This window comes from Nothobranchius furzeri, chromosome 17 (assembly GCF_043380555.1).
Source record: "Nothobranchius furzeri strain GRZ-AD chromosome 17, NfurGRZ-RIMD1, whole genome shotgun sequence".
NCBI classification, from domain to species: Eukaryota; Metazoa; Chordata; class Actinopteri; order Cyprinodontiformes; family Nothobranchiidae; genus Nothobranchius; species Nothobranchius furzeri.
The window spans coordinates 33612001-33639562 of NC_091757.1; the positions used below are offsets into that span (position 1 = coordinate 33612001).

Sequence of the window (27562 nt, forward strand, 5' to 3'; positions counted from 1 at the left end):
TTTTCAGTTTTTGGTTAAGTACATGTGTTCACTCCTAGTTTTGATGCCTCAAGTAACCGATCTTCCTGTATTCTCTGCATGTAACCCCTCTGGTTACTGCAGTAGTAGCATTCCAACAGAGCCAGGTTTTTTCTTCTCACCCATTTCCATCTTGTTCCAGTATCCCACTTTTCATCAGCGTGTTCTGGTCCCCCAGCAGCTGATGCAGACCTTGGGCAACGTCTGAGGGCCAAATTGGGTTAGATAACAGGGAATGCACACACTGAAACATTTTAATGTTCAGGTCAACAATTTTAATTTGTTTTATTTTAGCTAAATATGCACTGAATGTAAATGAAAGAAATAGACAATAAAGAAAAATGCAGATTTGTGTCATTATTATGATTGTTATTGCTGGTATTATTATTATTGTAATGGTGTATAAAGCAGATAAAAGAGATGCTCACTGAAACACTGCATGTTTCTGAGTAAAATGCTCTTAGTAGAGAAAGATGAAACTGTTAGGCCCAGGACCAGAGAGCTTGAATCAAGAAACCATATTTAAGCAACGCTGTGAGTAAAACTCTCCATGGGGGGATTTTTTAAACATGATGGGGTGTGTTCATTATGAGTGTTGCTCCTGGAATAAATAAGATTTGAAACTATTAATAGAGAGGTGCCTTCACACCAGCGTCTAATGCAGCGGTCTGGACATCTGGAACTTGGTGTTTTAGTAGTTATACAATCAGAGGTGAAAAAGAAAAGATCAGACGATACAAACCTGATGATTTTTGTGGGGTAGGCGGTGTCTTCCTGTCACGTGGTATTTGGACCCCACGGGGTGTGACAGTCACACTGTGCCCTGACCTTATAGGAGCCACCTGTTGCAAATGCCACATTACCATGTCTGGCCACATGAACAAAAGGTTGCCCGAACAGGATCTTGAGTAGGGCTTCATCCAACGACCATCATGCACTTCACTGGCAAACTGTGGCAGCTGAGGCATTTCCCTCAAATGATTTGCCTACTCGTAAACAAACCTTTTCCTTGCCGATCCACATACTGCAACAGTTCAAAGAAAAAAAGACACCACTGCTGAGCTTAGAGTGAATCTTTTACTGGGAGTCATTTGGCATGGACCAAATATACAGAGAACACAACACAGAAGAGTTAAACAGACAAAACACAAAGCAAGTAGACACAGGAGCTTTGTCCATTACAACATTCAAATGAAACATTCCACGTTAATGGTGTCTACTCTAAATAACATTTACTGAGCTATTTTCCTCCTCCTTATTGCATTATCCAATCAGCCACACCTACTTTTTTATCTACTGCTCAAACCAGCTACCAGAGGTCGTTGGGCTCAGCTTCATAATTACTGATTATTACAATTACGGAGTCAGACGAGACACAAAACTCCAAAACTAGTATGCGAATAATTACGGAAGCAACTGTTACAAACACATAACACAGATTAACACATTTATTATACATCTGGTGAAATTTTAGTGATCCTTCTAACAATCATCAGCCATGAGACTGATGTCCTTTTAGGACATCCGCCAGTCTCAAGAGAAAATCTTCAGACTTCAAACCAAACAGCCTCAGATGGCAGGATTTAAAAGGAAAAAGCACCAGAAATCAAGAAACTACAGATAATTAAAAGCTTTATTTTTCTGATCCCTGTTGTTTTTTAATATCTAAAGTCTGACATCTGAGACCATTTTTTTGTTGTTTGACACAAAGATGTGCTAAACGACACGATGAGAGTTAAATTAGCAGGTTCTGCTTTGCAAATGTTTAAGTATGAGCAATGTACACAGAGTATATGCAAGGGTGAAAGAGAAATGCTAACGCTACAGTGCCTCGAAGTGGTCTGCACTGTTTTGCTCATCCCATTTCTTCCTTATGTGCCACTACAGACACTATAACAGATAGATAACAGTCAAAAAACACAGGGTCACTGATGTACAGCAACATCAGACAGAAACAACAACACCTGTAGAAACAAATGGCAGTAAAAGGTCATTTGGGCACTGCTTTAACTCAGTGAACCAAATCAAGTTAGTGTTAGTGTCATGAATGCTTAAGAGACTGTGTTTATCACATAAGCATCTCAACAGTTAGAAAGAGATGAATCGCTTTGGCGAGTACAAAAACAATCAGTGACAGCTATTCATTGTCAAGCCCTACTTGTTGCCTTCTAAGATTGCTTTGTTCCATTCCATTCCATTCCATTCCATTTATTTGATAAAGCACATTTAAAAACAGCATGTGAGCTGACCAAAGTGCTGTACAGGGGTAAAAACATATAAGGTTAAAAGAATAATATAAAAGAATAAAACAACTAGAGCAAAACACAAAGAACCAACAATGAGAAGTCAATAAAATCAGTAAAAGAACAGTGTAAATAAACCATCGATAAAATAGCTCGGTAGTAAAAGCAAGAGAATAAAAGTAAGTCTTTAAGTGAGACTTAAAAACCCCAATGGAGGAGGAGAGTCTGATATGCAGCGGGAGATCATTCCAGAGTTTTGGAGCGCAGACAGAAAAAGCTCGTTCACCACGGGTTTTGCAGCGTTGACGGGGAATCTTTAATAGGTGTAGGTCACCTGAACGGAGAGTCCTGCCTGGCACATAAGGAGTGAGTAACTCGGATATGTAGGGTGGTGCTAAGCCATTCAGTGCCTTAAAATCAAACAATAAAATTTTAAAACGTATACGGTAGTGCACAGGAAGCCAGTGAAGTCTTGCTAAAATGGGAGTGATGTGCTGCCAACGGCCAGTATTGGTCAGAAATCTTGCTGTCGCATTTTGTATCAGCTGAAGGCGAGATAATGCGGCTTTTGAAATGCCAAACAGAATTGCATTGGAGTAGTCCAACCTTGAGGTGATGAAAGCGTGAATGGTTGTCTCGAGGTGGCGCCGATTCAGAATGGGTTTTAGTTTGGAAAGACGTCTCAGCTGATAAAAACATGATTTAACCATTTGATTAACGTGAGGGTCCATTTTTAGAGCCACATCCATTTTAATTCCAAGATTAACAATTGTTTGACTAATTTTAAAAGGAAGAGCAGAAAAATCAGGAGCGGAGGAAGACAAGCCATTAGGAGTAAAAACAATAAACTCGGTCTTAAAATCATTCAGGAGCAGAAAATTTGCTGACAGCCAGTCCTTAACCTCACTCAGGCAGTCAAGGAGCGGCTGGATGGAGGTAAAAGCCTTCAATGGAACATAAATCTGGCAGTCGTCCGCATAAAGATGAAAGTTAATGTTAAACTTCCTGAAGATTAGTCCCAGTGGAATAATATAAATGCTAAATAAAAGGGGGCCGAGGATAGACCCCTGTGGAACGCCCCAAGGAAGAGCAGCAGAGGGAGATGAACAGTCGTCCATTCTAACTCTAATAGACCTGTTATCAAAGTAGGAGCAGAACCAGTCAAGCGCGGATCCCTTAATACCGACCAAATTCTCAAGGCGGGACAATAAAATGTCATGGTCAACTGTGTCAAATGCAGCTGAGAGGTCCAACATTACCAGGGCAACATGGGAACCGGAATCAGTGGCTAAAATAATGTCATTAAAAACCCTGATGTGAGCGGATTCTGTGCTGTGATATTGTCTAAAACCAGACTGGAATTTATCCAAGACCCCAAAATTGTTCAGATGTGGCATAATTTGATTATAAACCACCTTTTCCATCACTTTTGACAAGAAGGAGAGCTTTGAAATGGGGCGAAAGTTCCCGAGGTCAGTTGGGTCTAGGCCTGATTTTTTCAGTAGTGGTTGAAGCACGGCATGTTTAAAAACAGAGGGTATAATTCCCGAAACAAGGCTGGAGTTAATAATGTTGAGCACATGAGGGGCTACCACTGGAAGAACCTCCTGGAAGAGTCTGGCTGGTACAATGTCATCAGGACAGCCTGATGGCTTCATGGAAGATATTAATCTCTCCAAGGCAGGCAGTGTGATCGGCTCAAAATGGTCAAAGCGTCCGGTTCTCTAAAGTGCGCAAAAAAAAAAAACAGTGGAAACACAACAGATGTTTTGTTTGGTGTCCTCACTTTCCATCTACACCGGAGCATTCACAAGTGAACATTTGGAATGGGGGGGGGACCCGCAAAAAGTCGACCAAGCACTTTTGCCGGAGTCACGTGGTGGCGTGCCGGCTGTATAGTCTGTTGAACTTGTGTCATAGCTTTTGTTGAGAGATTAACAGAGAACACACAATGTGGAGCTAGGCCCTCTGCCCGACAGAGACATTCTCAGTCCTGGTAGACAACCCAGAGGGACCATCACTTTCCAAACTAACTTCAGCTCCTCTTCAGCTGCTGCCGGGATGCGACTCCTTCATCCAACCCTCTGATATAAATCCTTTTGAAACTGGCTCCTTGGCTGCCACTGTCACACACACACACAGAGAGAGTGACAGAAAGAGGGACCACTGGTTCATTAACTCTTCCAGCCCCCCTCCAATGAAACCGCATCTTATTCCCAAGAGCACCATCCACCAACACAGTAAGTTTGCCTCCACTTCAATGTCACTGTCTTGTGTGGGTTAACTCAGAGATGGTTAGGAGTAGCTTGGTAGCCGTGTTGGGCCTCTAAAGGTGACTGGGCTCGTGGTGAGAGGGCAAGAGGGAAAAGGAGGTAACTGAGTGCTGTGGGACATCATTTCAACCACAGCTGAAGAAATCTTGGACAGGAAGCACTCCATCACCTCTCACAGTAGTGAAGAGTGAAATTTTTGGATAATTGCTTCTCCCCTAAACCCCACGGCTCCAACTCAAATTTACACTCCACATCCTCCTCCTCTTCATTCTCTTCCTCTACGTCCTCCTCTTCTTCCTCCTCATAGTGGCTGGGCTCCTCAATAGAGGTCTCAAGGTGGTAAGAGTAAGGCTGACCCTCTGTGTATTCGTAGATTGTTGGCAGACTGCTCTTGAGACTGCAGCGCCGACGCAGGGCAACCAGCAGCGGCTGAGGCATGGTAAAAATATCCACGTTGTTGCCCAGGTCGATCCATGCCAGGCTGGAGAACTTTTTGGGGTCTTTGAGCATTTCAGTGAGGTCTTTGAGTATAGCCAGGGTAAGTCGGTTCCCATTCAGAGCCAGAGTACCGAGTTTGGGTAGGGAGGCAAGAAGAGGCAGGAGGAGCCTCAGGTTGTCATCACTGAGTTCGGTGAAGCTGACGTCTACGGCCACTAAACTGTCCCTGTTGTTTTGGACATAGAAGGCAACTTGTCGGACGTCACGAGTGGACAGAGGGATTCCAGACAAGTCAATGCTGTCGCCGGACAGCTTTTTCTGCAGAGTTGTCTTCAGGCTGTTGAGTAACATGAGAAGAAAGACTGGAATTATTAAATGACCTTTCAATATGTACTTGCAACAGAAGTTTAAAATACTAGAGGGTTACACATCTTTAGCTGAGCCGTGGATGCAGTAAACACATCGTGGTATGGTGGATTCAGAGCAGAGGGCTGATTCAGAGTCTCCAGGATGAGGATTTAGGAGCCAAACTATCTGAACAAATCAGCAGCTTAGGTTTAAAGCCGAAAGAACCGGAAGCCAAAACGTTGTGGAAGACGAGGATTTACCCACACTGGCGACATTGGGCTTTTTTATTTATATAAAGAAAAGAGATAAAATAAATATATGTAGGTTTTGCAAGATGTCCTCTGATGACACCTGTCAAAAAATGAAACAACGCCATCCATTTATGTTATTTACTTATTTTAATAAAATATTGAGCATTTTTTCTAGTTATTTAGACTTTTGCACCCGTGATGAAAGAAAAGCAGTAAACCAGCAGTGTTATTTGTAGCTTCTATCTGTAAGTAGTTGAAATCAGTTATTATGAACATTTTTTAAGCCTGTGATAAAATGATGCTAATGGGTGCATTTGTTTAGTAAAGCTCAAACATAATCAGGCAGAGCGAACAGGTAGCCATTTTAATCGGGGTTTTTTTCTAATTATTTGGTCAGTTGTCACACAGCCCGATCCTCTCCAGTCTCTTCTTGCGTCTCCTTCCAGCTGCCCTCCACAAGGAGAGGAACATCTGCACGCCTTCGGCTGAGCTTGGTGTTGTTCCTGCTGCCCCGCTCCTACCTCTCTCAGCTACACTCCTCCTTTCTATAATATGCTATAAAATAAGTTTTCTGATCCAAGAGAAATCACTCAAATATATAAACACTAAACTGCAAGTCAGAATTATGATTAATAAAATAATGAATGGCTAATCAGATAAATAGTTCACATTGCTTCACATTTGATTGATGTTAAGAGAAGAACTAATTTTTTAAGCTTTAAATCATCACTAGTGCAGTATTAGCTCCCAGCATTCCATAAATCAGACTAAGGAAAGGTTCTATGTTGCCATACATACATTGGCCACTTTATTAATCACAACTTAAAAGGGCTAGAGCACATTCTGCCTTCAGAACTGCTAGATTCAACAAGGTGTTGTGAAGGTTCCTCAGGAATTCTGGTCCATATTAACAGGACAGCATCACACAGTTCCATCCAGGATGAGATTCCTCTTCCTATTCCACCACATCCCGAAGGCTATGGACTGGATTGAGATCTGGTGATTGTGGAGGTTACCGGAGTCCAGTGAACTCCTCGTCATGATCAGAAAGCTAGTTAGAGATGATCGGAGCTTTTTGACATGATGCATTATCCTATTGGAAGTAGCTGTCAGAAGACGGGTCTACTGTGTCTTAAAGGGATGGACGTAGTTACAAACAATAGGCTGTTGTGTTTAAACCAGGCTCAATTGGTAAACAAGGCTCAATTGGTACTGGAGGACCCAAAGTGAGTCAAGAACCTTTCCCCAAAACCATCACACTAGCAGCAGGAGCCTGAACACTGATACAAAGCAGGATGGATCCATGCTTTCATGTTGCTGACACCAAATTTTGACCCAACTATCTGAATGTTGCAGCTAATATCCAGACTCATCAGACTAGGAAAGGTTTTTCCACTTTCCTGTGGTCTAATTGTGGTTATCCTGTGTGTTCCTACTCTAAGGTGACAGGAGTGACACCTCGTGTGGTCCTCTGCTGCTGTGGTCCATCTGGAGAAAGGTGCTGTGGTTCAGAGATGTTGTTCTGTAGACTGTGGAAGGAACCAGTGGTCATTTAAGCTGCTGTTGCTTTTCTGTCATATAGAATCGGTCTCCTCAGAACATTCTCCTCTTACCTCAATGAGACATTTTCATCAACACAGCTGCTGCTCACTGGATATTTTCTCTACTCCAGACCATTGTCTGTACACTGTAGAGATAATTGTGGGTTCAAAACCTTATAGATTTGCAGCTTCTGAGCGACTCCGGCCAGCCTGTCTGGTACTAAATGTGACAATCAAAGTTTCTTAAACCTCCTTTCTTCTCCATTCTGATGCTCAGTTAGAACTTGTCAACACATCTAGATGTCTAAATATATTGAGCTGCAGCCATCTGATTGGCTGATTAGATGTTTGTGTTAACTAGCAACAACGGTAAATGATCTAGATAATTCTGTAGTACACGGAGCTCATCTGCCTTGTGTTTGCTTGCTTCAGGCCTCTTCCCATCTTTCCAATGCCTTCAGGTGTATTGGCACCTGATTTATGCTGCAGATGAAAACATTGATATAATTTATATTCTCCTTTGGCCTTTTGTTCTTCGTCAGTTCCATTTGCCGGTGCCCATCTCCGCCCACCCCAGCAAACGCAGCATGTTTAACTCCAGCTCTAATGCTGAAGCAGTGTCAGTGTGAATTAAAGCATCCTCGGGTGCCTGGTGACTTACAGGGACATCCACTGCAATGCCTGTAACTTATGATGCTTTGAAGTGTTTTTATGACCACGTTGGAAATGGTTGCACTCTCAGCAGAATTTGCTCATTCATTTCAAAACCATGGTAAAGGGTTAAAGGCCAGACGTTTTGTAGAGATTCATTTAAAAAAAGGTAAAACTCAGCTTCTAAATCCAGACTGAACTAGATGTTAATTGGCTTCTCTGGATGATCAAAAGCTGTATTTGGCCTAGAGACAGAAACCTCATCTTGACTAGAGGCAAAACAATCCTAATAGTCTTGGAAGAGCCTTCTCTGCAGGCCTTAATAGTTTGATCACACTACCTGCTTCTTTTCAGATGGAATCATCTGTTGGAGTTCAGGGAGCAACAGATAGACACACACACACACACACACACACACACACACACACACACACACACACACACACACACACACACACACACACACACACACACACATAGTTTGAGATGCCCTTTTTGGGAGCCACCTACCTGTCTTCTAGTATAATCCTAAGGCAGAAATACAAAGGTGACACTGATAACAAATAAATGGTCATTTGTTGTTTAACACTGATAGTAGAGCACAATCTGAACAAGAACATTTATGTAGTTGGATGTACACAATTAGATAATCAAGGTTAATTTACATGGTAAATGTTTTACATGGAGTTCACCTCCTTAGTCCGTATCTCAGCTGGATTTGACAAAGCTGCACCTGTTATTTATTGAAATACTTATTTTAAGGATATTAATTCAAGAAAATCATAGTAAAATTCTAAATGAGAAACTCTGAAAAAGCCTTTTAACTGTGTGTATTGTGAGTGTGCTGACTAGTAAAAGGAAACAGAATCATTATTAATAACATTTTAGGGTTAGGGTTCTTATCAGCCCCCCACTGGGGTTATTACTGCTCTGAGCACATCCTTTTGGACAAAGAAACTCTCACAGACCTGAGAACAGAGCCATGACATGCCTCATCCTTGAGTTGAAGAAGATTCAGTTTCACTGAGAATCGTTCAATGATTTACTCGTGCAAATGAATGAGAACATTGTCTCTAAGCGACAAGCTGTTAGTTATGTGCCGTGTGCTTTGAGGACTCAAACATCAAAGTTAAGAAGCTTATTGAACAACAAAACATTGTCAATGTGGTCAGGTACAAAAACTAATCTGAAAACTGGAATAAAATTATGTCCTGATCCGCTTTCTTTTGAAGCAAAACACGAGTTGGGTTTCAGCACATTTGCACAGAATGTTCTTAGTTTTAAATTTGCATGGGTAAGCAGCCTAAACACTGTCTAAACCAGCTCACAAAGTGTTTCCTTCTTTATTCAGACATAGGGGTGTGTGTGCTAGTTCATGTTTGTGCACACTCCCAGCTCCCCTATAATTTGAACCTTGTAAACGGCTCATTTCTACCTTTGTTAGATTATGCTAATTATGGTCAAAAATCCCTGGGAGCACAACCTCCAGCAAAACAACAAGAACATCATCATCATCATAATAATAATACATTTTATTTCAAGCGCTTTTCAAATCTCTCAAGGTCACTGAACAAGACAAAATATAACAAGCAAGCAATACAAACAACAAGAAATAAATGCTAAGAGTGATTCCCAAGGGTAGAGTCGGAGCAGTGCAATGGATAATAGACTAAAAAGAGTAGACGGAAGGAGGACAGTTACAGTGAGTAAGCCAGGCGGAACATGTGAGTTTTGAGTTGAGACTTGAAGGTTGAGAAGGAGTTTATATTGCAGAGGTCAGGCGGTAGAGTGTTCCAGAGTTTTGGAGCTGAGTGGCTGAAAGCTCTGGCTCCCATAGTAGTGAGATGAGTGCGAGGAACAGACAGGGAAGGTGAAGATGATGATCGGAGAGAGCGAGTGGGAGTGACAATGTGGAGGAGATTAGAAAGATATGGGGGAGCGAGATTTTAGACGGCTTTAAAGGCATGAAGAAGTATCTTATAGTCAATTCTGTATTTGACAGGGAGCCAGTGAAGTTGTTGCAGGACAGGGGTAATGTGATCAAAAGTGAAGGTCTTGGTGATTATCCGGGCAGCTGAATTTTGGACTAACTGTAACTTGTTGAGTGATTTTAGAGGGAGACCAGAGAGGAGGGCATTACAGTAATCGATGCGACTGGTGACCAGGCTGTGGACCAAAATAGCAGTGGAGTGCTGACTGAGGGAGGGGCGGAGCCGATTGATATTGCGAAGATGAAAATAAGCAGTTTTTATTGTGTTGTTAATATGAGGAATGAAGGATAAGGTGTTGTCTAAGATGACACCCAAGCTCTTAGCTTTGGCGGTGGGGAGAAGTGTGGTGTTGTCGAAGCTGAGTGAGAATGAACTGGTCTTGGATAGAGATGACTTGGTGCCAGTGAGGAGGATCTCAGTCTTATTACTACTGAGCTGTAGAAAGTTAGAAGAAAACCAGGATTTGACTTCGGTGAGGCAACTGAGAAGGGAGGATGAAGGGAGCAGGGGGTTTGGTTGGGTAGAGAAGTAGAGCTGGGTGTCATCGGCGTAGCAGTGAAAATGAATATTAAATTTCCTGAAGATTTTGCCAAGTGGGAGTAAGTAGACTATGAAGAGAAGGGGACCTAAGACGGAGCCCTGAGGAACTCCAGAGGTAACTGGCTTGGGGTTAGAGTGGAAGGTACGCAGTTGGACAAATTGCGTGCGATTAGATAGATAAGATTTGAACCAATTTAGAGGAGTTTTTGAAATGCCGATGGTGGATAGTCTATGGAGTAGAACTATGTGTGAGATGGTGTCAAATGCTGCACTGAGATCGAGTAGGATGAGGATGGAAATCTGGCCTGAGTCTGCTGCAAGAAGGAGGTCGTTTGTGATTTTGATCAGAGCCGTTTCTGTGCTGTGGTGGGGGCGGAAACCAGACTGGAAGACTTCGTAGAGGGAGTTGCTGGATAGATGAGAGTGCAGTTGTTTAGCAACAACTTTTTCAAGTATCTTAGAGATAATTTGGAGATGGGGCGAAGGTTATTAAAGTTGTAGGGGTCTGATCCGGGCTTTTTGAGAAGTGGGGTTAGAGCTGCAGTTTTAAAGGCTGAGGGAATGATCCCAGTCTGGAGGGAGGCATGAATGATGGAGCAAATGAAGGGTAACAGGGATGAGAGGCAGGATTTAACCAAGGAAGATGGGAGTGGGTCAAGCTGACAGGTGGTGGGCTTGGATTTGCATATTAAATCCGAGATACAAGAGGCATCAGGAACTGAGAAGTCTGAGAAGGATTCAGAGAACGTGAGATTGTCAGGGGGAAGTATGTGGGGGTCAGCCGGGCTAAGACTCTGGTGGATTTGGGTGATTTTATGGTTAAAAAGGAAAGGATGCTATTACAGGTGTCAGTGGAGTAGAAGTGAGGGGGTAGTATAGAGGGAGAATTGAAAAGTTTATGGAGGACTGAGAAAAGAGTTTTGGAGTTTCCGTTGTTATAGTTGATGAGACTGGAGTAGTAATCTGATTTGGTAAAAGAAATAGAATCCTTATAACGGGCTAGGTGGGCGATGTACAGGTCTTTGTGAACAGAGAGGCCCGTTCTCTTGTAGAGGCGCTCCAGCTGGTGCCCTTCAGCTTTTAATGTTCTGAGGTTAGATGTGAACCGGGGGCAAAGGTGGAAAAACAGACAGTACAGGTTTTTAATGGAGCCAAGGTGTCAAGGATGTTTTGGAGGCTGGAATTGTAGTGGTTAGTCAGTTCATCAGGAGAGGATAGTTTGTCAGTGAAGTTAATAGTTGAAAGATGTGAAGAGAGAGTGTCTAGATTGATGTAGTTGATTTTCCTAAAATGAATAAGACGTGGTGTCTTAGTACGGCTAACAGGTAGTTGGAGAGAAAATGAAAGAAAGAAGTGGTCGGATATGTGGAGATCAGTAGCTAAGCAGTTGAGAGGAGTGAGACCGGAGCAGCAGATTAAGTCTAGGATGTGTCTTTTGTTGTGGGTCGGAATATTGATGTGTTGGTGAAATCCATGACTATGGAGACATGAAGAAAAGTCCTTAGTGATGGGGAGCGTGTTATCGTCCATGTTAATATTGAAGTCACCCAGCAGCATTATTTTGGATGACAGAGTGGATAAATGGGCTAGGAGTGAAGCAAACAGGGATAGAAAGTCAGGATGTGGTTTACGGGAACGGTAAATAACAGCAATGATGGTGGGAGTGGGTACAGGGAGCTGAAGCGCCAGGCACTCCATAGAGCTGAGCAGAGGGACAGGCACAGAGATGACTTTCCAACTCTAGCGATGAATTACAGCGAGACCGCCTCCCCGCGGGATTTAGATGTGTAAACATAGCCCTGAGGAGCATGGACGTAATTTGGGGGGGGGGGACAGGGGGGACATGTCCCCCCCACTTTTTCCGAAGTCAAGTTTTGACCCCTGCACTTTTTACCATCCAAAAACAATATTACGCTATATTAAATTGACACTGGTTGAGCTCTAGGACCAAGCGGAAAACAACCGTTTATGTTGAAGCCTGTTTCCCATTAGAGCATACTGTAAAAATCCCCCCCACCCCCACCCTACCCCCCGTGTCCCCCCCACTTCTAAAGTGAAAATTACGTCCATGCTGAGGAGTAGCGTCGTTGAGCGAGGAGAAGTCATTGGGATGTTGCCATCAGATTCCTTTTCATTACTGGCAACGAGTGAAGAAGTAAATGTGTAAAACAACAACCTTCATTAATGCAGAAAGTTTTATCACCATTTGCTACAAACCAGTAAATGCATTTTATCCTCATGGGCTTCCGTAGAAGAAAACATGGCATCCAACATGGCATTGCCCAGAGACTTAGGGTGTTTCTCAATGCCAAGGAACCTCGCCTTGATATCTTTGCCCCGTCCTGGTTGCCTAGGAGATAAGTCATCAGGAACCACCAAGGTGTGTTCCAATGTTAATGTTCTAACGAGGTGTGTGTTCTCCGTTTGTTAGCCATTTAGCTAGCTGTGCAGCGGATCAGAAGCTGGCAGCTACTTCTGCGGCAAATTTCAAGTTTAAAAGTAAGTCAACTAATTTCAAATGTTTTTTTAGATCAAAAGAAGTTATCTACAGTTGGTTAGTTGCTTAGTAGTTGCAGCTTCGGTGGCCAGCAGGTATTAACTCGCTTATATATTTAATTGAACAAATATTTACACAATTTAAAAAGTAAAAGGATTGTTATATATTTGCATTGAAACTTATGCGTATGAAATATAACATAGTCTCTCGTGTCACGTGATGTTACGTGACCGCCGTGGAAGCCGCGGCCACGTGATGTAAGTCTGTTCCATTTAACCATTTTCTTTGACCAAGGAAGGTCAGTGTCTTCATAAGCAAGGCGCCTGACCTCGCAAGACATTGCCTCGCAAGGCCAGGCGTCTTGACATTGAGAAACATCCTTAGACCCACTCTCATGTATTTTAGACCCGATTTTTAAGGTCATATGTTATGAAACCGCCAATATTTTTCATCAACTGGGTATCTTTTAATTCATTTACAACAAAATTTTAATGGACATTTCCAGAAACTAATGGTAAAACCTACACATTGTCACTTCAATTATCGAATCTTGCTAGTTTGTTAAATGAAAAAACTTAACTCTACTGTTTTTAGTGTCTGACTTTGCACTTTCATTGCAACATACACTGTGTGTATTCGTTTGGTTTGTCCTTGTTCTGCCTTCCATTGAGTTCAATTCAATGAGTTTTCTCCCTCGGCTAAATAAAGGAATAAAACACATAGTAACAAACGAATACTCCTGTGTACTCTAGTCAGTGTTGCTGCTGAGAATCAGTCCCTGTAGATCGCAGTGTGCATTAATAATGATGGCATTGGCAGTGAATATCAAACTGATTCTGCTGTTTCCCAAAAAGTCCAACTCTTCTGTTGTCTCTCGTTTTCACAACACAAGTTTGACAGAGCTTCTTGAACCCAAAAGCACCAAACAGGTTTTGGGGTGGTGAAAAAACTCCTGCTCAACAGACACTTAATCATGTTGCTTCAGAGGATTAAAAAACACCCGATCTGAAGGCCAACTAGGGCTGATGGAATAAGAGATGGAAAAAATGTGAAAACAATAGGCAAGTGCAAATACTAGTGAAACAAGAGAGCGGCTAAGCAGCAACACTGGGCCGCGCTCTTGTCAAGCCTATTGTTATCCTACTTAATTATTAGAAAAAATATAAGTAAAAAATCCCAAAACAACTAATTCCGTAGATTACTGGGATTAGTGAGATTCTGATATGAATTTCAGCCATAACATTGCAAGCATTATTTGATGTTTGTAGCTAATGCTGGATAATGAAGGGAGGAACAATCTAGTGGCATTAAAAGGGACCGAGCTGTTTCTGAATACAGAGTCCTGGAACCCCCCAAGGCACTTTACAACCCAGTCAGTCACAGGACCATGGTGGTGATGAGCTATGATGTAGCCACAGCTGCCCTGGGGTGCACTGACAGAGCCGAGGCTGCCGAGCACTGGCGCCACCGGTCATTCTGACCACAGGCAAGCAAGGAGGAGGAAGTGTCTTGCTCAAAGACGCAACAGCAGCATTCTCTTCCAGGAGCTGGACAACATGCTCTACCTCTTCCTGAGCTACAGTTGCCCCTGTCTTATGAATCACTAAGCTCAGAGGTCTAGAAGTATGAGCATCCGCCTTAAGACTGGGAGTTCATGGGTTCAAATCCATAATTGGATCATAATAAAGACTTTAAAAATGGGGCCCGGTGCCTCCCTGCTACACACTCAGCATTAAGGGGTTCAATTGGGGGGGTTAAACCACCAAAAGGTTCCCGAGTGCAGCCATGTCTGCAGTTCACCACACCACCAGGGGATGGGTCATTTGTGGAGAACAAATATTCACGCAACACTGTGGTAACTAATGGCGTCCTAAATGACCGTAACTCAGTCAGTTTCACAGATTTGAAACATTTTGTTACAGAGAGTCAACCTCAACGTATGAGTGTTCACAGATCACACAAGATCTTGTGACATCATCTGTCATTATTTTCAAGATCTTGACCAAAACTGAGTCCTACTCAATCATTTGTCATCATTTGGTTTTCTGAAAGGCAGCAGGTGATGTGCAGGCTTTTAAATGTGTTGATGATTATCTTCTGGTCTGAGCCCATGCCCAATCTTAAGATGTATAAAACCAACATGACTGAGTAAAAAAATGCTCTTCAGCTACAGGATCTTTGCCAAATAACGTATCTACAGTGTTAAAGACACTGTGGTTGTCAAAAAAATCTTTTGATCTTTTCTCTTCAAGTCTGAATTAGACGTCAACAAGCACAACAAAGCACAGCTGGTAGGGGTTGTCAGCTAAGTGTCTGATCCCACTCGATCCTGATGAATGTGTCTTAGCTTTTGTCTGCTTATTTTGTTGGTAGACTGACTCACAATAAACCTGTCTGATGTTCTGTTGCTGGCATTGTTTCCTTCGGTAGTTTCCTGTCCAGAATATAAATCAATGGTTTTCAGTGTCTAGCTAGCTGGGGAATACGCAATTACAAAAGCAAGAGTCTATTTCTCTTCAGAAACAGGATTGTTTATCAAGCAAAGATTATTTCTCTACAAACTGATTCTGCAGTCAACATTTGAACATCAAATGCAGCTCGCTCCTTCATTTACATTTTGATTTGACTCTCAGATTTCCTCCAGTAAACAGATGGACGTGCTTCCTGCCAGTTCGAAGGAAAAAACAACCCAAATAGCACTTAAAAAGAGATATTACTGACAGCTGTGACTGCCATGGTGTTCTTGCCAGGTCAGCCCGTGGCCAGCTCTGTCCTGTTTCAATGTCAGCTGCAGAGGTGGAAATCTCTGTTGCTGCTCATCGTGGAGTGGAGCTCCACTCTCTGTTGTGCAGAGCTGCACATTTATTACAGACTGGATGTCTGGTCAGGAGAGCTTACCAGGCCTGGGATTTCCGTCTGGACATGCTCTGCCGCAGCCACTTTGAGTGCGGGGTCAGGTGGTAGATCAGCTGTCTGCAAATCTTATCCGAAGACTTTATTATGTCTGCGTCCTGTTCAGAAGAATAGAAAGAGATAAAGCAACAACTCTAAGACGTTTTCTGCTCATGTGCACTGGAGACAACAACTTAGCATGTAATTATATCCAGCTACTGATGTTTTAAATCATGAAATGTATGTTCATGATATATATATATATATATATATATATATATATATATATATATATATATATGTATACATTACTATTCCTGAAGCCTTGAGCTACTGCTGAAAAAAACTCAATTTAGTTGCCTCACTGGAGCCAGAAAATCTAATCACATGCAGAGTACACGAGGGGGAAAACACAGGAAGCACAAAAGAGAAGAGAGATTTAGCACAGAAAAGGATAACAGCCGGTCAATTGAGCTCAGTATCCTGTTGAAACTACCTGTTACTGTTGCTTTCGCCACAAAATAATGAATTGTGCAGGATTTAATTTGTTATATACTCGGCCTCTTGTATGCAAATTCATATTTATTTGAAAAATTATTATGTTATGGGTTTGGAACGTTTAAACAAAGAGCAATCATTTCAAGAGTTTAATGAACTACCAACTGCATCTGCATGTAACATATGTCTGCAGAAAAGCACTTTTCAAAGGAAATATAAATAGAAAGCGCCCCTTCATAAAACGCTAAAATCAGGCCTGAATTTAATAAAAATAAGACAAATATTTTTAGGAATGAGGAAATCTCCCACCTTCTTTGGACATTGCATCTCCCGAGCCAAGCTGAGCAGCAGCTCATGTGAGATTGGATCCACAAGGTTAAGGAAAGCAGCGTTTTTGTACAAGATGTCGTTTAGCGAGGTGCCTTCCAAACCCAGGTCCTGCCAAATATAGATAAAAAAGAAGAAATCAGAAATATAGAAAAATGCTCTGACAGTAGAAAGATATCATAAGAAATTTTACAAAAGACAGTTTGGCTTTGTGTTGGACAGAAAAATCTATCAGGAGGAGAAATAGGTGCTTTCCGTGAGAAGGGCATGGTGACTCCAAATGGAGGCATAAAAGAAGAGTTCTGTTTTAAATATTTACTAAAAGACAAGAGTCTTTCATCTACCGTGGATGGTGAGAGGGGAGTTACTAGGAATATTTGGCATATATAATCCCACCTTCATGTCTCAGAGTTAACAGTTTTCAACACTTCACTGAATCTATTCTTGTGTGTACATCTCTTATTTTTTTAATTGATTTTTTTTCTGTGTCCTGTCTGGCTGTGAAGCAAACAGAATTGATGTCTGAATGCTGGTAACAAGCCTTACAGATTTACTCTCAGGTGGAGCATCAAAGCGTCTGCTTTTAATGTCACGCCTGATACTTAAAACTTTATTGTTATTGTTTTTGAATGCTTTTTAATTCCGACCAGACACGGAGACAGAGGTGAAAGAGAAAGGAAGAGACAAAAGGTGTGTGTGTGTGTGGGGGGGGGGGGGTCCACAAAAATAAACAATCAATGATGAACAAGAGTCTGCTTCTAGACCTGCAGAAAGAGAACAACAAACAACAAAAAGGGACACACAACAATACAACGGGAGCAAGCTATCACAGCGTCAACTTGATGAGGAAACATATAATCAACATTGTTTTACTGAACAATCACACGATAATAAATCTCAGTGCATTTAGTGCCAACCACAGCCTTAAGACATGTGTTGAACGTGCCCAAGTCCATACTTATGAGAGCACCATGTGAGCACCTGTGTGTGTTCACATGCTTGTTTATGTAAGGTTTCTCTATAGGAGCGTTCAGTAGAGAGTGTGAGGGGCCACAGATCTGCCCCCCAAAGATGTGCAGGGTACAGAGGGAGCTCCAAGTCCCAGAGATCAAGGAGCTGCCCCAGAGCACAGGGACCCCAAGGAGACTGCGACCAGAAAAGCCCCTGCCCCCCTCGAGAGTTGCAGAGGATAGCCTCGGGGGGCCACAACCAGCGGCCCGCAGAGTCCAGGGAGATATCAGCGGCAAGCCCACAGGCCCGCCCGCAGCCTCCCATCCCCCAGCCGGCCGAGCCCGGGACCCAGCAACCCAGGACCCAGGGGCGACCACCCCCACCGGGGACCCAGCAGAGCCCAGGGACCCAGATCCCACCAGGCAGCCACCGGGATTGATCAGGCAGACCCCATAAATCTTAAACCCCCTGACCCAGGAGCCACGACCCAGGCAGACCAAGGCACCGCACTCCACACCAGGTGTGGCAGGGGGAGGGGAGATGAAGATCTATATCATCAAAAGAAGTCCCAGGAGAAGAGAGGAGTCAAAGGCCCCACCTGACATATACAGTCATACACAAACACAGTCACACACTTCCTCCCTCATGCTCACACATACACATACAACCAAAGACTTACAAAAATGCACGCCGGACACCCACTCATGCTCCCCATACACACCCTATTCACTCTGGTCCCGGTACTGCTGCAAATGGGGTACAACCATTACTGGTTCCCAGACTTCGACCCTTTCTGCTGGGGTGCTGATGAACAGGCTCCCCCGCCCAACGCTGAGCAAAGCAACCCACCACCCCAGACCCCAACCAGATGGCCAGATCTCCCTCCTAGCCTCCAGCCCCGGGAAGCCAAGCGACAACAGAGGTGTGCTAAGATTCCTAGTCTCCCTCCGCCTGCTCCAATACAGTGTTAGTGCGTGTTGATGAGGTGTATTCCATGGCTGTGGTGAGCGGGCAGTGCGGGCATCGTCTGGCCTACGCCAGCTGATGCCACCACCCCACCCCACTTGCACCCACAGCCCTCAGTGTCTAAGTGCAGTTTAAAATTGGAAGTGGGCACCGGCACTCGGGATGAGGCTGAAATATCCCCCTGCCAAATGCCGTTGAATGTGCTTATTCCCAAGGCCCTAAGTGTGTGTTTGCGTGGAATGTCATTGGTGGAAGTGTTTAAGGTGCGAATAAAATTGGGGGGCAGGTTACCACAGGAATGCGGAAATGGGGTCCATACCTGCACCCCCTGACTTGTCCAGCCCTCAAGGTCCTATGTGCATGTTTGTGTGATGATGTGAGGGAGCAGGAGGAGAAAAATGTGTGGGGATGGGGAGGAATGGCTGGTTGGACTAAGTCCTTCAGGGAGCCAGCTCCCCCACTGGTCCCAATAGGTATCTCTGTTGCCAAAATGCCACCCAGGGCATGGAGACCCCAGCCCATCTAGCCAGGGCCCAAAGCAGCAGCATCGCAGAGCCTCATGGAGTCCGAGGGCACCAACCCAGCGATTGAGAATGGGATTGAGATTGTGTGCACATCTCTAAGGTACATGATCAGGGGTTCTCTGCTAGAATATCACTGCTAAATGTTTCAGATAAATTCTATTTATTTGCAAAGAAACAGCTGACAGAAACAACAAAATATGTCAGACAGTCTTTAGAGGGATGGGGCAAACAGCAGTCAGTGGTGCAGCTGTGTGAATCGAGCTGTACAATTTGCCCTCATCGACATGTCCGACCTCAAGGTCCTAACGAGGCAAATGACAGGCGCTTGTGCAGCTTGTGCACATTTAATGAGAAAGGAAAGCCACTGAGACTCACTGTACAGTGTGAACCCTCACCTGGACAAGCACATGCACAAAAGTATCACATTAATTTTCTCTCGCATTCAGCAACGATTATAATGGACAGTTTGAGTGGGAGGCTGGCAGCTCCCATTTTAACAAGGGCAACAGTAAACACAGACTGAACCCAAAGAGGAGGCAAAGCAGCTTCTGAGCAGTAAGTTGTAAAAATATCTCTCGTCTGTCTGCGTTCAGACATGATCAATTGTCGCTTGCAATCGTGACATGAAGGAACACATCCCTTTCCTCACATCTGCAGAAAATCTCTGATCTAAATCTGGAGAAGGGCTCTCTGCAAATGCCTTTCAAAGTCTCCCAGCATAATGTCTTAAAGTTGTTGTGATGCAAGACAGGATAAAAATAAAGCTCATCTAATAAGCTTTGTGTACAGGGGGTTAGTCTATACGTTCCTCGTGGTGTGGCTGTCATGCAGCTTATTGTCTGGATTAAGAAGGCTGCTTCTGTTTCCAGACTTCTGACTAATTAATATTGGACAGGGTGATATCCAGAGGACAGAGGAGAGGCTGGTGGGCAAGCAAACAAATGAGCTCCCAAAGGATGCTGTTTCAGCTTGGATTCTTTTTTTCTACAGATTTTAATACCACAGTTTACTAGGTCACAACTATAGTAGTAAGCTGCAGCTGTGTCAAAATCTAAAAAAAATCAAATAAAACCCCAGATAGATTAATAAATACAGCAGTGCATGTTTTTATTTGAGCTGCTAACATTTTAGATATGATGCACTTGGTGGATTAGGAAAAAGGAATATGACTTGTGTGAAATTGTCTGAAACAGATGAAAACAGCAGTGCCGGCAGTGCTTGAGCTTTTCACACATTTGCTTCCTTGATTAACCTTTTGGAGCAACATCACATTTAGAGAAAGCAGAACTGCGGGGTCTAAATTGTTGCTGCAGTGGAGATAAACATTAAACGTTGAGAGGGATAAAGAGGGCATGTCACAGTAATGCGAGCATTAGAGCAGCCAGAGGACAAGTTCTGGCTGCAGAGGACAAACAAAAGCAGAGAATGGGGCTCGGTTCATGTGTGGCGTATGTGGAAATACACATCTCACCTAGAGTCAGAGAAATTAAGGGTAAAGCAATGACTCACACACTGGAGTCCCATTTAGAGACCATCCTTTCAAATCTCATGTCAACAGAGAGCACGTTTACTCAGGGTGAGTGAACCAGTGAGTCACATGATGCACAAATCAGTGTGTCACAAGTACACTGCACTGAGACTGGCCTACTTTTCATACAAACAAGCAGAGGAAGACACACGAGGCCAGGTCACACATGTACAGTAACTTATAGGAGAGGGAGATGAGATGGATTATGGTCAAGCATAATGTAATGCAATGATTAGGGTCAGAGGTCAGAGGACAAGGAGGAGAGCCTACACATAACAAAATACATTAGTGCTCATCTGTTGCTCTAGGGGCTTATGCAGAATTAAGCGCGCGCACACACACACACACACACACACACACACACACACACACACACACACACACACACACACACACACACAGACAGACAGACAGACAGACAGAGGCGGATTTAGAAATATGGGGGCCCAAGGCGAACACAGACATGGGGCCCCTTACACAAAATTTTCAACAATCTTACCTTTAACTGGATTTGCGAAACTCTCCCCTCTTCTGACATGAGTTATTTTCCCTTTTTATTAGTCCTCCTCTTTTTTCCTGTATTTCCCTCCCTTTGAGCGCTTTCAATATTTGCTCTGCTTTTTTTTTCCTGTCAGTGTTCCTGTGCTTTTGCCTTCGTTATTTTTTTCTATTTTCTATTTTGGTTTGTTTTCCTCCCTTTGAACATTTTCCATTGTCTTTCCTTTCTGCTTCCTTTTGATGAATACATAGAAAAACGACGTCACTTTCAGAAGTGAAAATAAAAGCTTTTATGAAGCAAGCAGCTTTTTTCTGTTATTGGAGCCACTAGGATAACTCCATTTCATGCTTAGTTTTGACTATCGCTTTGAGTTTGTTACAAATGCTCCTGCCTCTCTTCTTCTTCTTCTTATTTGTGGTCTTATGGCACTTGGCAACAAACCATTTGGTGCATTACCGCCACCAACTGGATTGGAGTGGAATGACTACTAATCACTTCCTGTTTGTGCATCGCCATCTTAATAACCCTCTTATGACCATAATTATAACAGGGCTGCCTGGTATTTTTTTAATCTTGTGGTTGTAAAATTGTAATAAAAAGTACAAAGTGTGTGTAACTCTTCTTTTTTCAGAACAACCTCAGCTTTCAGTGTATGGTTTGTATTTAGAATGTATTTCTATTAAAGCCTTTAAAAATCAGCTTAAAAGTGAAAAAACCAAAAAAAAAAAAACAGATTTGAATTTTTTACAGTTATTACTGAACAGGAACTTCAAAATGACTTGGGGCAAACAATTTGGAATGAACAATTTAAACTTTGAACTGTAATGCATCTATTCTTTAAAAAGTGTGAACTTTGGTATCATTTTTAGCAGTTTTAAGACCATTTATTTTTGTAAACTTTCAGACGTTTTTATTTGATGTGGTAGACCTTTAAGCAGTTTCTCTCCAGCTGCAGGCAGAGTCCTGCACACCTCATACCGCCATGGGGTGCTTCTCTGGCACACCGTGCACTGCTATACCAAAAATTTTTGTGTTAGCAAATGTAATTATTTATTGTAAAAAGATAAATAATGCTGGAATGAAGCTGAATCTTACAATTAGCAAATAGTTGAGGGTTGTTCAAATAAAAAAATAAATACTCAACAAACATTCATACCCTGGTTCACTGGAGATCTGTCCTTTGTGGTCACTGACTTCAGATATAAGTCTTTTGTATCGCGTCAGACCCGTGCCACAACCCGTGCACGCGCATTGGGTCCAGTTTAGTAAATCCTTACTTTGGTTAAATAAATCAGTTGTTGAACCCCCCACTCCTCTGTTTGGTCTCCTTTCTTATTACAGCCCACCACTTCCAGTCTGGGTTGTAACAATCTGCAGACAGATTTCTGAGTATCTCCTCCTTTGGTACACAGATCCTCACTGAGCCATGTACTGTGAACAAATAGTTTCTCCGTGATATTATCCAGCAAGGTCTTGTTTTTGTCAAAACAAGGGTGAGGTAATGAAAAAATAGAAATATTTCAATAAATTAACATTAAAATTATTTATATGCATCATTAAAAAAAACATGTTTTGAAATATATAAAGTGCACCAAACTTGACTCAGTCAATTCAACAATTCTAAATGGACAATTACGTAACTCATCAATTAATTATTTGAAAGGATAATTTGTCAATTAAATGCTGAAAAAAATAAGCAATACATTAATGAGGCAAGAACTTTTTAAACTTGAACATACCTACACCCACAAGTCTATTTTTACCTGGTTAAAACCATCTAGCTTATGTGCACTTTTTAAAACACTGCCCAGCAAACATTCGGACGTTTAATGACAGTTGAACGGTCACAACTGTAAAATAATATCACAGGAATTAGGAAAGAATATTATGACATCAACTCTATGTTCCTTGGCCGGACTCGAACCTGGATCCTCCAGAGTGAGAGTCACCCGCTCTCCCAGCTGAGCTATGACAGCAACTGCTGAATCTCAGATTTTTTTATATAGATAGCTATAGAGTAAACTGCGGGGTAAACTAACCACTCAGAGGACAGGGAAGATCTGCCACAGGCCACGCCTCCAGAGTGCCAAAACTCCTCACAGCCGAGCGAGTGGAATTAGAAACCGAGCGCGCAGAGGCTGCCGAGCGCGCAGAGAGGCTGCCGCGCGCGCACGTTTTCCTCTGCCGTGTGCTCGTTGGCAACGCGCGCACGCAGGTTTGTCACTTGTGCACATCCTTGTGCGCTCACAGACACAGTTTGCTCCCTCTCAGTGCACAAATGACCTCTCGCCATGTATATTTTCGCTCGCGAGTCCCGTTCACGCGCGCGCTGCCATGTGTATTTTCGCTCGCGAGTCCCGTTCACACGCGCGCTGTGGACCCAATGCGCGTGCACGGGTTGTGGCACGCTTTAAACGCCATACTTTTGGGGCACCTAATAGATTGAGTTGATTTTCTTTGAGGCATTTCCATAATTTCATGCAGGCTTTTTATGCTAATTAGCTTCCCCGTTCCGTTATCCGCTTTCACCGCGGCGCTGCTCTCCGTTTCAATCAGGCTGTACAGCAAGATTTCCCCTCGTAGCAATATTTTCCCTAACTCTGATTGCTTCATGCTATAGATCGTTGGAAAGCTGTTTTTTATGTACTTTTAGGAACCGTTGGGATTTTTTGAATCTGATCAGCCATTCAAAAGTTATAAAACGGAGCATTCTGGATGACAAACTCAGCACGTCTCTGAATTGTGATTCGTTGCGCTCAAGACAGGGAATCCCGGTGGCTACCGTAATGTATTGTATATGCACGAAAAGCCCCATTTTTAATCTTTTCAGCACTTTTGGAATTTTAATATCTTGAACGGTTCAGGCATTATGGTAACGAGAAGCATGTCCAATGCCGTTGTCGGTACAGGATCTGCTCGGGTGCAAGATCGGCTCGGGGTCCGTCGACTGCCGATGACGTCTAAGCAGTTGATTGGCTGAACATGAACCTTACGGAAATACGTAATCACGTTACGTTGTTATCACGTTACGTTGGTCCAGGCAAATCTTTCTATTGGAAAGATGGACAACTTTTACAAAGAAATCCATCATTACCTCTTTGAAAATACACTTTTAGCATAGCGCTGCATGTATATTAGGGCTGAACGATTAACTGCATGTGCAATTAAATTGCGATGTGACAAAAGGAGATTTTCTAATCTCAAAGGCTTCAATTTGGCAGCGAGTGGTTAGCGTAATGCTAATATACATGGAAAAACCCATAGGAATGCTAATGCTAATATCGCCGATTACATTATTACAAATTATGAATTAGAAACGTGCCAAATGATTACATTTGGAGTCTTAAAGAAAGTAAAAATACCATCAATCAAATAAGTACAGACAGGTATTTTAGTAAAGCCAGGAGATTTTCTAATCTCAAAGGCTGCAATTTGGCAGCGAGTGGTGAGCGCAATGCTAATATACATGGAAAAACCCATAGGAATGCTAATGCTAATATCGCTGATTACATTATTGCAAATTATGAATTACAAACGTGCCAAATGATTACATTTGGAGTCCAATAGAAAGTAAAAATACCATCAATCAAATAAGTACAGACAGGTTTTTTAGTAAAGCCAGAAAACTTTTAACTCCAGAGTTTTGGCTAGCAGCTACAGTCTATGACAAGACGTCAACAACTCTAAACACAAAATACTTAAATAAACGGGACACACTTCTTTCCTGCAAATACAATTTCACAGGTGTTGCTAATACCTATGATTCTTCAAGCCAAGGGATGTGCTCAAAGAGGAGTTCAACATTATGAATAAGATATATAAGAAATAGTGTTTTATTTTACAAATACCATTATAAACACAAACTTATGTCTTAAGAAACATTATTTTAATAACGAAAGTGCTAAATTCTTTCCAACAGTATAGATGTGTAGTGCATTTTGTCCGAGTCGGTTTGCCGTACTTTGACGTCATCGGGAGTCGAAGGACCCCGAGCCGATCTTGCACCCGAGCAGATACTGTACCGACACCGTCTGCAGCGACAGGTTGGTAATAAGAATATTGTGGCATTAACAGAGGGGTGCCGGCGGTTAGGGCTAGGAGGCCCCCCAACACAAGGGGGCCCCGGGCGGCCGCCTACCTATGCCTAATGGTAAAACCGCCTCTGCACACACACACACACACACACACACACACACACACACACACACACACACACACACACACACACACACACACACACACACACACACACACACACACACACACACACACACACTTCTCCGACTTTATGCTCCCCTGCCTGCAGCTCCCACCTCACCTTCCTCAGTAGTTTGAGCACGTCTGTCGCCTGCTCCATTCTGCGTTCACGGAGCAGCTTCTGGATCTCCTTGATCCACGCCACTCTCCTCACGTAGGGGCTGTGGTTGCTCTTCCGCAGCATCCCAGGTAGTTTGTCGGATTTCAGCATCAGTGCAAACAGAAAGTCCCCTCCGCCCCTGCCGCTCTGTCCGGTGCTATCCAGGGGCTTGCGTTGCTTCTTGGAGAAATTCTCGTTGTCCAGGCTGCCCTGCCTGCTCAGTCTGGAACCCATGGTGGACGGCGAGATTGTTTATGATGCTGTGTTACCAAAAGTACAAGCCCATGACCAGCCCCTGTTTGTGAATTTCTCCCGCCGCCAGTGATGCTGCTCGGTGGATGTTGGAAAACGGCGTCGCCGTCTGACGCCGCGTTGTTGCTTGACTCGGTGGATCCGGTGCAGAAACACTCACCAGCTTCAGCCCTAACAACCAAATCAATCCCCACTTTCTCACGCATCGGTCACACTTTGGATGTTTGTGTCCCTGCGATGCTCATCACGATGAGGATCCTGACGCTTCGCCCCCCGCCCGTCTCTACTGTACGCTGCTGTTTTGTTTCGTGTAACGTGAAGCGTCTGACCAATCACAGCGCTTGGAGCATGCTGCGCGTCTCTCCTCCCAGAGATGGAAATCTTCAGAGTAGCTCCACGGCAGAAGGAAATAATTAGGATTGTCAGTGTGAAATTTTAATATCCCATGAGATCGATGTGGAACACCTGCGAAGGTCCTCTGATTGTCTCTCCCTTCAGAGCGTTTGTATGGGGCGCCGATTGTAAAAGAATAAACAGTTTTATTATTCAGTTTAAATAATCCTGTTATAGATCACTGGAGCATGCTGCACAATCTAATCTGAATAATAAAGCAACATCTAACACTTATAGGCCTCAAGTGTTTAAACAAATAGCCTGTAGCGAATTTAGACTGCCACGAATAGTAAATGGCCTATTTAGTACCTACCTCTGGAGATGGAAAAATTCAGCTTGTAACATTTTCTGTACTTAACAGCAAAACCAGCACACGACTACAGCTGCCTTCCTTGTTCAAATCCAAATGTCGGATTTAGGTCTGTTTTTCTGTAATGCTATTTTTCTTGATCCAGTTATTGACATTTAACTTTATATTTTTTAATTTTATATATGTTTTGTTTTAGAATATGTTGTATAAATAAAAATAGTGATCACTCTGTTATTTCCAATATGATTGTATAGTGAAAATGAGACAAACCAATTTTATTGTGGAGATAAAAATGACAAATTACAGATGCTCATTTGTTAATTTTTCACTTCAGGGTCTATTTTGTCTGAGGAAGGTAAAAAAATCATCCTGCAACATATCTAAATCACACCTGTCTTCTTTAATCTCCAGCTGCTCAAATGTGTTCCCAATGTCTTTATGAATTTCTCTTTTGTTGACAGTCAACAGACAAGCTGTCAACCCTTGTTTACATCTACATATGCTCTTTGAGACACATCTACCCTACAGTTTTGTGTCTATTTCAAGGGTCCAACGAGGGGCAAATAAAGAAGGGTCTGCAGGTGATTCCCATGACAAAATAGACAGCTTGTGTCATCTCACCCTCGCCTAAATCATTCTCCTGCCCTTTTGCCTTGAAGGACTTTGATCCTTATTTGACCTTGTTATGATTCCTTCTTCAGCTCTCTCTCTTTAATAGTTGTTTCTTCTGGCTGCATTGCCTCCCCAACAATGGTCTCTTCTGTTCACTTCCCCAAAAAATTAAATGTCTGATGGTCCCTAATAATTTGTGTGGTTCTATCTATAATAATCTAAGCAGACCTAATAAAATTACATATTCCAAACTGTTCTTAAAATACTGTTATTATAGTTGTTGTTGTTGTTATTATTGTTATTATTATAACTTGGCTTCAAGACTATTTCAAGTTTTTTTTTAACCGTGTCCTGTCTGGCTGTGAAGCAAGCAGAATTGAGATCTGAATGCTGGTAACAAGCCTTACAGATTTATTCTCAGGTGGAGCATCAAAGCATCTGCTTTAAATGTCACGCCTGATACTTCAAATTTTATTGTTATTGTTTTTGAATGCTTTGTAATTCTGACAAGACACGGAGACAGAGGTGAAAGAGAAAGGAAAAGACAAATGGTGGGAAGAGAGAGAGAGAGAGAGGGGGGGGGGGGTTCCACAAAAATAAACAATAATGAACAAGAGTCTGCTTCTAGACCTGCAGAAAGAGAAGAGCAGAAAAAATGGGAC

The 27562-nt window shown here is 42.8% G+C and overlaps 1 protein-coding gene across 1 annotated transcript; it reads right to left on the reverse strand.

Annotated features, from left to right (window-relative positions):
• Positions 1–1081: 1081 nt before the first annotated feature.
• Positions 1082–25891, reverse strand: lrrc75ba (leucine rich repeat containing 75Ba). Its single transcript, XM_015972060.3, has 4 exons — positions 25295–25891; positions 16491–16619; positions 15690–15802; positions 1082–5309 (listed from the first exon to the last, which is right to left on the reverse strand). Exons 1-4 carry the CDS (start codon positions 25565–25567, stop codon positions 4700–4702), a joined length of 1125 nt encoding a protein of 374 aa, XP_015827546.1. The 5' UTR covers positions 25568–25891; the 3' UTR covers positions 1082–4699.
• Positions 25892–27562: the final 1671 nt, after the last annotated feature.

What these genes read in the sequence shown, in the direction of transcription:
- lrrc75ba (XM_015972060.3), bottom strand. Translation starts at nt 25,567, where the DNA reads ATGGGTTCCAGACTGAGCAGGCAGGGCAGCCTGGACAACGAGAATTTC. An exon ending in TGCTCAAACTACTGAGGAAG is followed by an intron (nt 16,620 to 25,294) that starts GTGAGGTGGGAG and finishes TATATTTGGCAG; the next exon opens with GACCTGGGTTTGGAAGGCAC. An exon ending in AGACGGAAATCCCAGGCCTG is followed by an intron (nt 5,310 to 15,689) that starts GTAAGCTCTCCT and finishes GTTACTCAACAG; the next exon opens with CCTGAAGACAACTCTGCAGA.